Source organism: Melitaea cinxia, chromosome 22 (genome assembly GCF_905220565.1).
Source record: "Melitaea cinxia chromosome 22, ilMelCinx1.1, whole genome shotgun sequence".
NCBI lineage: Eukaryota > Metazoa > Arthropoda > Insecta > Lepidoptera > Nymphalidae > Melitaea > Melitaea cinxia.
The window spans coordinates 13,619,771-13,632,920 of record NC_059415.1 but is presented as its reverse complement, the minus strand read 5'-3'; the positions used below and the strand labels follow the sequence as shown (position 1 = coordinate 13,632,920).

General features: G+C 37.9%; 2 protein-coding genes and 1 long non-coding RNA gene across 3 annotated transcripts in view; 2 read left to right on the top strand and 1 right to left on the bottom strand.

Annotated features, from left to right (window-relative positions):
* Positions 1-2: 2 nt before the first annotated feature.
* Positions 3-4,234, top strand: LOC123664654 (outer dense fiber protein 3B-like). The gene is made up of 5 exons (XM_045599172.1): positions 3-24; positions 811-1,012; positions 2,167-2,445; positions 3,392-3,494; positions 3,922-4,234. Exons 1-5 carry the CDS (start codon positions 3-5, stop codon positions 4,006-4,008), a joined length of 693 nt encoding a protein of 230 aa, XP_045455128.1. The 3' UTR covers positions 4,009-4,234.
* A 909-nt stretch (positions 4,235-5,143) lies between these two features.
* Positions 5,144-13,150, bottom strand: part of LOC123664653 — a 51,164-nt gene continuing 43,157 nt past the window's right edge. The window contains exons 3-4 of the mRNA XM_045599171.1: positions 7,228-7,373; positions 5,144-5,513 (exon numbers count right to left, since the gene is read on the bottom strand). Coding sequence (XP_045455127.1) covers positions 5,352-5,513; positions 7,228-7,373 — 308 coding nt within the window. The 3' untranslated portion in view covers positions 5,144-5,351. The remainder of the gene's footprint in view (positions 5,514-7,227; positions 7,374-13,150) is intronic.
* LOC123664758 lies at positions 11,606-12,170 on the top strand. Its single transcript, XR_006744890.1, has 2 exons — positions 11,606-11,873; positions 11,989-12,170. It is a non-coding gene; the product is annotated as an uncharacterized LOC123664758 (long non-coding RNA).

Sequence of the window (13,150 nt, the reverse complement as noted above, 5' to 3'; positions counted from 1 at the left end):
AAATGGCTTGCAAAAGACCCTTGGGTGAGTACGTCTTACGTCAGTGCAAGTTGAAAGTATTCTACCATACTACAAGAATCTGTATATATCACCGAAGGACAAAGTCCCTAGTCGATTCAAGAGGAGTTTAGGGTTAATTGTACTACAATGATGATAAAACAATTTACATAAAATTGTTTAGGTACCTATGTGGCCATAATCGTGGTGTTGCATGTATAGCGTTTTTTTTTTTTTTTATAAGAGACTGGGGGAAGGCGAATGGCTTTGGAGACTCACCATCATCATCATCATCATCATCACTTCAGCCTATCGCAGTCCACTGCTGGACGTAGGCCTCCACAAGTTCGCGCCAAAATTGGCGTGAACTCATGTGTGTTGTCCATAGTCACCACGCTAGGCAGGCGGGTTGGTGACCGCAGGACTGGCTTTGTCGCACCTAAGACGCTGCTGCACGTCTTCGACCTGTGTATCTCAAAGCTAGCAGTTGGGTGTTTATCCCGCCATCGGTCTGTTATATACTTTTAAGTTCCAAGATGGTAGTGGAGCTGTGTTATCCCTTAGTCGCCTCTTACGACAACCACGGGAAGAGAGGGGGTGGCTATATTCTTTACTGCCGTAGCTACACATCATCTTTACCATTAAAAATTTTAGTCCGAATATTAAATTTCATAAAGATTAAAGAAAGGCGGCACACTATAATAAGGAATTAATGAATTGCATTATTTTATTCGTTTTTTAATAGTAGAAAGTATGAAGCTACACTCAACGTGAGATCATTTCTTATTTTTACGATTACCTGCATAACGCCAGGGCCCGGCCCGGGTGCGTATAAGCTACCGACAACCGTGGGTTTCCCCCAACACGACCCGTCTCGCTATCGCAACCCGATGTTCTCGTTCGGCACCAACGCCGGCTTCCGGCTGAAGCAGCTTGGGCCCGGGCCGGCGTACAGGATCGACAGGATCACGAGAGAGGGGCTCATGTCGGCGCCTGCTTGGAGCTTTGGAGCGAGGTCAGTCTTAAATCTATATACTCGTATGTCTGCTTTTTATCGTAGAAGGAATCGAGTTGGACGTCACATTTTATAAATAAATGCTATTCATATTAGCTCTAAGAGGGAACATAACCACCAACACGCAGTGGAGCAGCGTGGTGGATTAAGCCCCAACCCTTCTCCTACATGGAGAAAGAGGCACATGCCCAGCAGTGGGATATTACAGGCTGAATGCTAAATGTCCTGGATGGAAATCGATAACATCTTCGATATAAATATATAGGTATTATAAAGACAGAGGTTAAAGAGATAAAGAGAGAGATAGTCTTGTACTGTGTGGCTACGGTACTAAAGAGTATAGCCACCCCCTCTCTTCCCGTGGGTGTCGTAAGAGGCGACTAAGGGATGACACAGTTCCGCTACCACCTTGGAACTTAAAAAGCCGACCGGTGGCGGGATAACCATCCAACTGCTGGCTTTGAAATACACAGGCCGGAGACGGGCTGCAGCGTCTTCGGTGCCACAAAGCCACCACCTGCGGTCACCAACCCGCCCGCCCAACGTGATAACTATGGGCAAAACACATGAGTTCAATTTTTGGCGTAAATTTGTGAAGGCCTATGTCCAGCAGTGGATTGTATAGGTTGTAATGATGATAGTTTTAAAAAATCACTGTATCTTAGGACTAGCGAAAGTATAGTTGGAGTTGTGATGACTAAATGTCAAGAATTTATAAAACATAAGCTATACTTAGAGTATTAGGTGTAACAGAAGTTCAATGCTTTAGACACAGTATTTCGACGTTGTCATGTATAATAACCAACTTTTAACTGAGGTAGGGCACAGCAGGAATTTCCTGCTCAAAATATGGAGCAGTCTGACTGGGGTAGTACCTCGACCTTACAGAAGATCACAGCTAAATAATACTGTTTTCAAGCAGTATTGTGTTCCTGTTGGTGAGTAAGGTGACCAGAGCTCGGAGGGGGATTGGGGATTGGGTCGACAACGCGCTTGCGATGCTTCTGTTGTTGCAGGCGTCTATAAGCTACGGTAATCGCTTACCATCAGGTGAGCCGTACGCTTGTTTGCCGACCTAGTGACATAAAAAAAACAGTAGAATAAAAAACAATATTTCCGGCGACCGTAGCGCCCAACAGCTTGCCCGGCCACAGGTTCCCCGCCCGCCCCACCATGCGCACCCCGGGGCCGGGCGCGCACGCCCCGGAGCGCTGCCCGCCCACGCGCGAGCCGCGCACCCCTCAGTACTCCATGGGCGCGAGGCTCGGTTTCGCAGTCAAGCGGCCGGGCCCCGCGCCCAACGCCTACGCGCTGCAGATGGGCCGCGGTTCCCCCGCCTACACGATGGGCGCCAGGGTGGGCTTCAACCCTAAAGCTAAGTCCCCGGGGCCCGCTGTTTACTTCCTGCAAGACGCTGATGTTTACAAAACTAGGTAACACACTTATTATTTCTTACAAGGGCATGTTTTGTACAATGTTGAAAAATGTAAGTAATTGTTATTTCTCAAGTTCCATATTGTTTTTGTTTACTTTAATTTCTGCATTCTGATTCGCAAAAAGTTATAAATTTAGAAACCTTTGTGCTTGTGTAATCTGTGTTTCCGGAGACCCTGGCACAGGAGTGAATCTTAGTGAGGGGGCTAGGGGAGCTGTTTAGTAAGATGTGAGGAATAAATAATTATATTACTATTGTAATAAAACTCGGTACGTTGACAGCTGGAGATCCAGAAGAACACATAGGCTAATTTACACCCCAACATTTCCTGGAGATCGTAAATAGCACAAATTAAACCGCGAGGCCCAGCTACTCACACACGAACGGACACACAGCAGGAAATTTCCTGCTCAAAATATGGAACAGTCCGACTGGGGTAGTACCTCGCCCTTACAGAAGACCACAGCTAAATAATACTGTTTTCAAGCAGTATTGTGTTCCTGTCGGTGAGTAAGGTGACCAGAGCTCCTGGGGGGATTGCGGATAGAGTCGGCAACGCGCTTGCGATGCTTCTAGTGTTGCAGGCGTCTATGAGCTACGGCAATCGCTTACCATCAGGCGAGCCGTACGCTTGTTACCCCTTGTTTTATATATTTGATATATATATGTGTATGTATATGTATATATGTGTATGTGTGTGTGTAATGTGTATATGTATGTATATTTACGTATTATATGTATATATTATGTACACCTCCATGCCGTCTAATTCTTTTGTCATGTCCTCTTCATGCTAGAGGTTGTCTGGAAGAGATCGCTCTTTTAGCGATAAGATCGCCTTTTGTACATGTCTATATTTTCTTTTTCGGTGTAAAAATTATTCTCTAATAGTGTACAATAAAGAGTATTTGTATTGTATTGTCACCCCCCCCCTCCCCCCTTAGGGCGCCGCGCTACACGCTGGCGGCGCGCGCGCAGGGCGCCGGCCGCGCCACTCGCACGCCGGGCCCCGCCGCCTACCCGCCCGACCTCTACAACACCAAGAAGGTACCTCCTACCGCTCCCTGTCTAGTCGTCACAGCTGCTCTCAGTGATTTTTTTTTTTTTTTTATATCACTAGGTCGGCAAACAATTTCTGGGATTTATGTCATGGGTTAAAATTAAGGACTACTTTTTATTTGAAAATTCCAAAAAACAATTCTCATTACATTATGTTCAATAGTCTGCACAAACAACATAATTTCTTTGATGGTTCGTTCAAGGGTTGCGTACGAATTGTAATTAAGTGAAAATGATTTTAAGTCCGTTAGAACTCAATTTATAAAGAGTTTCGAGAGTTTTAGAGTTTTCTCTACATAAATTGAGTTGTACGTCTGTCGCTGTTGCTACAAACCCAAGCGGGGATAGCAAGATTATGAATTTGTTTAGTGTGAATACTCAAATAAAATAATATATATATATTATCTCATTTCAGAATCCCTATGCATACTCCTTCGGTACGAAGCACGGTGACTACGCGTGCCCCATGATAATCAAAGAGGACACCATGGATTGCTTGTGATGGGAATACAATGTGAAATTTTCACCCTAAGAGCTAATAATATAGCCACCATATGGAATGTCAACAGAGCTAGATCTAGCAATGGAAGTGATTAAATGTGGCAATACTGGGTAAACCAACAAAATATTCTTCCAAACGAGAGGTAAAGGGTTGCATGCATCTGAAGAATTATCTAAAATTAGAACATAACAATGATAAAATTTTAAGTAAATTTTTTCGTCTTTGGTTTCATTTGTTTCAATGGTATGTGGTTAATTGTTATACATACAGCATGTCATGTTTCTTTCTGTATAACTGTATTGTGTTAGAATCCGTGTTCTTACGATGGTGAAGTTGAAAGTGAAAAATAAATTTTTTAAATCAACATTTTTATTCACTACTTAACACTACGTTATAAATAACAATTTTTATTTTATTTTTAAAATTCAATTCTGTACAAATATTTCTCTCAAAAGCTATAGAATGTCATCTTTCTGTACAATAGGTAACATGCCTTTGCTTGTGTCCACTGAAGAATAATGTAGTTATGTGTTTACAAATTGAATAATGGTTTTTATATGAACAAAATGTAACTGCAATAGTAAAACATGTAGGTTATATTAACATATAGTTGCTGGGCTGTCTGGATACTTCTGTTAGTGATATTGTCGCAATAATAATTTCTGCAGATGGCAGTAACAGCCTGTTATGAGTTTTAAACCACGAAAATCATTGTGAGGCAAAACACACAATATTATTATTATTATTATTGTGAGTTGTCAAACTGTACATTATTACTAGCTAAGCCGCAAACGTTGTTTTGCCATATATGTTATAAACCCCCTTAATCCCCCCCCATTTTAACTTAGAGGTATGAATGATAGATGTTCGCCGATTCTCTGACCTACCCGATATAAACACAAAATTTCATAAAAATCGGTCCAGCCCTTTCAGAGCAGTGTTGTAACTAACATTGTGACACGAGAATTTAATATATAAGATTAATAATGTAAAGTTTGACAACTCACACTAGTTGAAAGAGTCAAGTTAGTGACTAAAGTTACTAAAGTTAGTTACTAAAGAATAGCTTTAGTGACATAAATGAAAACTATATATGCAAGCACAAACCTTATGGAGCAGGAAAATGATTGATAAATAAATTTAATTTCACTTTTAATAGCCTAAATTCTAGAGCCATAATGAGTTAATTTAACTTCACAACATCGATTAGCATATGGGACACTGCACACAACACTCTCAGCACTTCCTTCTTTTAGATGTACACTATTCTAATTGCCACTATATAGTCTATATCATAAATTTGACAGTCCGTTAAACCCTTTTGTTTTGTTTTCACTCTGTCACTAGAACTTGCGCATGGCTCGCAGGCGGTTATTGCGTCGCATACCGGCAGCTCTCACTCGGATCCAGTACTGCTTAGTGTTTGGGTCGAGCTCCTCAACACTTGGAGGCTTGCCGGTATGAAGGGTCCACAGCCAATCGGGGTACTCGCTGTCATCTTTCAGCTGGAAATATAAATTAAGCAATCAAACAACTTATTTATTTAACAAAATTCTTGCAACAGGAATAGTGATTGGAGCGTTGGAGACTCCAAAGAAACATTTATACGAACAGCGACACAATCCAAAAGAAATTTTTATGTACCATATGTAATATTTTTTTACTGTGCTGTGTGGCTACGGCACTAAAGAATTTAGCCACCCCCTCTCTTCCCGTGGGTGTCGTAAGAGGCGACTAAGGGATAACAAGGTTCCACAACCACCTTGGAACTTAAGAAGCCGACCGATGGCGGGATAACCATCCAACTGCTGGCTTTCAAATACACAGGCCGAAGACGGGCAGCAGCGTCTTCGGTGCGACAAAGCCAGTAAGTACTGCGGTCACCAACCCGCCTGCCCAGCGTGGTGACTATGGGCAAAACACATGAGTTCACGTTATTTTTGGCGTGAACTTGTGGAGGCCTGTGTCCAGCAGTGGACTGTATAGGCTGTAATGATGACTAAAAAAAAATAAACAGATTCCCATTTCAATTGTATGTTTGTTATTTGTATCTTTTTACTGGTAACTTGTAACTATGTTGGCACACAAGTGTACAGTTTTACCTGATGGTGACCAATTACCGTATCCGATAGATGCTTGCAACACTACAAGCATCGCAAGCGCATTGCCGACCCTACCTCTAATCCCCCCCAGGAGCTCTGGTCACCTTACTCACCACAGGAATACACACTACTTGATAGAACACAATTCTCTAAAGAGTTTTTTGTTTTCTCTAACTTCACTTAGATTTAATTTTAAAGTTTAGAATGTTCAATGTATGTCTTAGTCATCCGTAAGGGAGGTGGCGAGTCATTACCAATACAAGTGTCTCTGACTACTTACTGGGAAGACTCGGCGATGAATTGTAAAAGAGTTTATAGAAATGATTTTTTTTCTATAACTAAAGTTCTTCACATTAGAAAGTAATTTCGAAGTAAGATAAGCTTATGGGTTTTCAAAATAAAAATAAAAAACTTCAAAGTATACACAGTACAATACACAGAACAACACAAGAAACAGATTAAATCACTTTAATTCATTGAGATAACTACCATACCGTTACCATACCATACAGTTTAGTTCGAAATTTTTTTAGTTTTGCTCAGGATTAATAAATCAATTACGTGTAATTTTGGGATGCTGTCTTTTAGAAATTGAAAAAAAATAAAAAATTTAGCTCAGACAAGCACATATTATTGAAAAATATATGAAACCATAAAAAGAATATTACATAATTTGAGAAATTGAATAAACAACTATTCTAATGACGTCGTATTTGCTAACCTGTAGCATACGTAATGTTTGAAGCAAGCATAACATTATGTGGAAACTTGATTTATTTGTGTTACAATTCAGTCTGTAACATCCCACTGCCGCGTTGTGATTTGAATTTTGTTGAAACGGAAATGCGTCACGACAAAGAAACAAACAAATGTGTAGAAGTTGATGAGATAGAATAAATACATTATTGCTTAAAAGGCGTAAGCGGCACGTCCTCTCCATAAGCCCTTTTACGTGAGACCATGATCATCGTCAATATAACAAATCGTAACAACTACCCCCCTAAAACTTTTCAGAAGTTTGATGTCTGCCCTGTGTAAAAATTGCAGAGTTTTTTTCATTTATTGATTGTGTGTTGTAATAAATTTTGCCCAAATAAATATAAAATAAAATACAAACCTTAACATCCTCTCCAGAGACGTAGATGTTGGAGCCGCAGACATAGTTGACCAGTTTCTCAGGATCTGTCTCCACGGGTAGCTCTTTTTTCTCCATAGCTCCTAGTTTACCCGCTTTCTTCTTACCCTTACCCAGGCCGAGGACACCTGATAAAAAACGTTAACAGTGTTTTAAGCTCTTACTTTTAAACCAATGAAAAAACGAAGGAGGTTCTCTATTTAAAATTGTTTTTTTTCCTATCTGTTTGTTACCTCATAACCATCTCATAACGTGTTACAGGGTGTACCTATTTTGATGATTCTTTGATTATTATAATTGTATAAAATCTGACGAGTACTTCTTGAGTTATGTTCAATAATACACACACCTTACGTAGTATTATTTGTGGATATAAATTGAAGTTATTTTGTTTTAAGAGCACACTATTCTTAATGCTCTGTACTCAAAGGCTTCCAACAGAACCTTTTTACCAGACTCTAGCAATAATATGTATCAATCATTTTTATAGTCATCACAAAATAATAGGCCCGTTTGGACATTTGTCTTTGGAACGTAATTAGCGAAGTAACCATACAACTCGGTATTCGATAGTCACGATAAATCGATTCAAGTTTGTATGAATATTTGATCGATTTGATTATGTCATGTTAATTGCATTTATTTAAAATTTGGATGAGAAATTTAACTTAAACTTTAATATTGTAGGTAATTTGAAATATTTCCATGGTACAAAAGGTCAATTTGTCTTTATTTTATATTTTTTACATTGTTTTCTAAGATCATAAATTAGAACGTAATGTTTAGAACGTAAATGTTTTTGAGATGTATTGTAATAATTAGAAATTGCATACTACCATAAATTAAGCTTTATAGTAGTATGCAATTTCTAATTATTGTTTCTTAGTTTTGTACCCAGTTACGTTCTAGGGTATTTGTCAAATGTCAAAACTGGCCTCTTATTTTGTGACGACTATAGTACATATACTAAACTTTTGTACAAAACTAATATCTACACAGCCAGTATCATCATACTGGGATAAATAAAAGATAAAGAAAAAATTGTAAAAGAAAACCTACACAGTGTTTGGTCTGGAATTTCTTCCAAATGAATTAAATAAGTATTATAAAGTCATAAGCATCCTCTTACAATATATAGGTGCCTTATATATTACTCTTGGCCATATATATATATATATAAATACTAGCTGACCCCGCAAATGTTGTTTTGCCATATATTTTAGCAACCATCTCAACCCCCCCCCCCCCCTAAAACTTAGGGAAATAAAAAATAGATGTTGGCCGATTCTCAGACCTACCCGATATGCACACAAAATTTCATAATATTTTATTAACCCCCTCAATCCTCCTCTCTCCCCTTATAATTGAAGGGTGTGAAAAATAGATGTTGTTGGATTCTCAGACCTACCCAATATGCACACAAAATTTCATGAGAATCGGTTAAGCTGTTTCGGAGGAGTTTAACTACAAACACCGTGACACGAGAATTTTATATATTAGATTTTTAACTGACTACATGTAATAATAGACATATTGCATTCCTTTTATTCCTTTAAAAATAAGTATCTAGGCTAAATAAGAGCCTGAATTCGTTTTGTTTTATTTTAAAATTATAATTATTTATTCGTCCCTAATTTTATGCTACTTGAAATTCGAGTTACTAGTCTTTTGCGTACATTCCAGTTCATTAAATTGGTACGGTAATAACAAGTTATATGTACATTGTGTAACAATATCGCAAAGGTTCACACTTATAAAGCTTTAAATGTGATGTAAATATACCTCCGGCGGCCGATGTAGTTTTCTTAACCGCATAGCTTGTTTCGTTTGTGTGAAATTCTTTGATGCATAATGAATTATTTACAGTTGCCACTTGTGGGTAAAATACGTTTCGAGGTATATGTATGGATTTTTGTAAAATACAACAAATTCTCGACATTGTGTTGGAGTGGGTACAAACACTTTTAGGTTATTTCGTTTGACATTAGCGATAACACCATATCGGTGACATTTGTCGATGTTACAAATGTATAATATTTCATCATATCTTAGACATATTGTACTTTAATTAATCTATTATTGTAAATAAATTTAAAACGTAATCAATGTGTAATAAAATAAGACACTCCAAGGATCCGAATATCTAGAGAACCAGTTTTTAAAAAAAAACTGAAAAAATAATAGTAGGAAAAGTAGCTAGAATATAATGCAAAATCATGATTGGGTTATTGATAATGTTTATTATCGAAACTGACTGGTGTCCGAAGGTGGTACTGGTGTACAAAATTGTATAATTTTTATTTGTTTGACAATATTTGTCAACATTTGTGACAGTTGACAACTTGTTAGGTGTCGATTGTTCGTAATCTTTTGTTAGAAAAATACTCAATATGCACTATTATAAAGTTTATTAATTAACACATCAATACTTAACGCCACTAAGTAGTATCGAGACCGCCTTTCACGTCTGATCTGTAGTCAGTATATATTCTCTCTGCTTTTAATCTATCACCGCCAAAGCTAAAATAAAATAATTCCCCGTCAACGTCCATTCCCCTCTTAAGTGTCAACTGTGTTGCCATGACAAACGAGCTATCAAAGGCCTGGCAATTAACCGATTTTACTGATATTAAAAATGATAGTGTTGCTAAACCTTAAAATAAATGTTTTGATAATTGATCCATATTTTTAATACTCTAACATTCGGCTAATCCTGACGTCAAACGCGGCCTCGCGTTTACAACACAATACAAAAAAAGGACAATAAAATAAGAGAAGAAAAAAAAAACCGGCATTCTTAATCATAGCCAATAACATTTAGAACTAACATCGACTATAGGCTCTCTCACCCATAGCGACTCACTCTTAAAACTAACATCGACTATAGGCACTCTCACCCATAGCGACTCACTCTTAAAACTAACATCGACTATAGGCACTCTCACCCATAGCGACTCACTCTTAAAACTAACATCGACTATAGGCACTCTCACCCATAGCGACTCACTCTTAAAACTAACATCGACTATAGGCACTCTCACCCATAGCGACTCACTCTTAAAACTAACATCGACTATAGGCACTCTCACCCATAGCGACTCACTCTTAAAACTAACATCGACTATAGGCACTCTCACCCATAGCGACTCACTCTTAAAACTAACATCGACTATAGGCACTCTCACCCATAGCGACTCACTCTTAAAACTAACATCGACTATAGGCACTCTCACCCATAGCGACTCACTCTTAAAACTAACATCGACTATAGGCACTCTCACCCATAGCGACTCACTCTTAAAACTAACATCGACTATAGGCACTCTCACCCATAGCGACTCACTCTTTTAACATCTCTTAGAAGTCCGCTTGTCACAACTCTCTTATATATTTCTGGTAAATTGAATGTATTGAAATAAGATGATCCGCCTCTATACAATAATTTAAGTATATATTACTACTATCCATAAATTATAATTATCTCTCTTTATTATTCTCAATATGTTAAACAATCATTCATTCTTTTTATTAATCACTTTTATGGTTAACTTTCGTAATTGTTACATGTTAAAAGTGTATATCTTTATCTAATGATCTTATAATTAATTTACATTAACTTTACTCTTTTTTTTTTTTCTCAATTTACTTCTTTAATATAGTATAATCATATACAGGATACGTAATGTAATCTATAATACATCGGTACTACAATTCACTCAGCATACAATTGTACATAGAATTTGACATATAATTAGATATTCACTTTTATGGTATTACATAAATAACTGTCTTTCATTACCATGATATCATTATTTTTAAAATCATACATACATCAATAATTCATTCTATAACAGTATATAAGGTCTATATCACCTACCATCACTTTAGTTATAACCAAATCCACTTTCTACTCTGAATCACTTGTCATTGCATCATTAAAAACTAGCCAAGGGTGTAGCCTATCAACAGCAAAAACCGACCTATATGGTTTACAACCTTCTTTTCTAGTAATGGGGGTATCCTCTATCTCATAGCGATCATTACCGATAATTTTTGAGATTCGAAATGGCCCTACACATTTAGGCAATAATTTGCGACTCTGTCCCGGATCTGAACGGATATCTCTCTCGACTCTTACTAAATCTCCTAATTTATATTGTGTTGGTTTTTTGTGAGACCTATCAAAACGTTCTTTCTGTTTTTGCTGATTAATTTGAATTCGGGACTCTGCATCAGACCTAATCTTAACTCGATCTAACGCGGAATGAGAATCCGCGACTATAGGGTTCATGATACCGTCCGAAACGCCTGTTGTTTGAACACCAAACAACATCTCAGAAGGAGTGCGATTGGTGCTTTTGTTAATAGTATTGTTTAGTGACCATTGAATTTGTGGTAAGCATAAATCCCATTCATTTTCAGGTTTACCGTGATTAGCAGCAGTTATGGCATCGACTATAGTCCGGTTGTACCTTTCAACCTGGCCATTTGCCCTGGGAGAGGCAACAGCATTCAAAATATGCTTGATACCTCTACCATTAATAAAGTTTGAAAACTCTTTGCTAGTGAAACTTGTACCACGATCTGATATTATACGGCGTGGTACTCCAAACAGCGAGAAATATTCTGTAAATACTTGAATGGTGGTGCTACTCTTAGTATTTTTAACTGGTTTTATGTATATAAATTTCGTAAAGGCATCAATGATTACTAAAATGTGACAATTTTTCTTTTTACTTATAGGAAATGGACCGCAATGGTCAGTGTGGAGCGTATCAAATGGTTTGCTAATTTTAGGTATAGGATGGAGCTCCCCTTCTTTAGCACCGGCCGGTAGTTTGTTATGTGCGCAGCTTAAGCAAGAATTGCAATACTTTTTAATAAATCGTCGCATTTTCTTAAACCAATAAATTTGATTAACTCTACTGTAAGTTTTTTCAAAACCAAAATGACCAATATCGTCGTGATTCATACGAACTACCTGCCACCTTACCGATTTCGGAACTACCCACTTTAAATTGACTTCATTATTTTTATCAATTACTACTCTATATAAACGATCATTTTTTATTGTATAGTTCTTATGAATATCGACTATATCTTTAGTGTCTGGATCATTTAGGATGCTAATTATTCTTTGTATCTCTGAGTCCTGTTCCTGCACTGTACTCAGCCACGCATCATCATCTATTGCTAAAACATCGACAACGTCTACCACGACCTTCGATTCAGACGTACTGGGATTGCGCGATAAGGCATCAACGTGACTCATTTTAGCCCCATCTCTATGCTCTACTGTGAAATCGTATTCTTGCATAGTTAAGTACCAGCGAGCTACTCTAGGAATCAAATCCTTTTTAGTCATTGTACTACGTATAGCGGCACAGTCCGTAACAACTTTAAACGTTTTTCCTAAAACATAGACTCTGAATTGAATTAAAGCACAAACTACTGCCAGAGTCTCTAACTCATACGAGTGTAGTTTGCTTTCATCTGATGTGGTCTGACGACTGTAATATGCTATAGGGTGGAAAGTCTCTAAATTTATACGTTGCATTAATATGGCGCCTATACCGATTTTACTAGCATCTGTATGAATTTCTAATTCGGCCTGGGGATCATATAATGCTAAAACGGGTCTGGTGGTTAATTTAGATTTTAATTCATTGAAAGCCTTTATCTGTGGCTCATCAAAACACCACACAGCATTCCTTTTTGTAAGATTCGTCAGAGGTTTTGCTATCACTGAAAAATTGTGAATAAAACGTCGGAAATAGCTAGTGAGCCCAACAAACTGTCGAACCTCGTGAACGTTTTTAGGTATGGGAAAATCAATTACCGCCTGAATTTTAGCCACCCCAGGGCGTATACCGTCTGCACTGATCTCATACCCCAAATAGTTTAT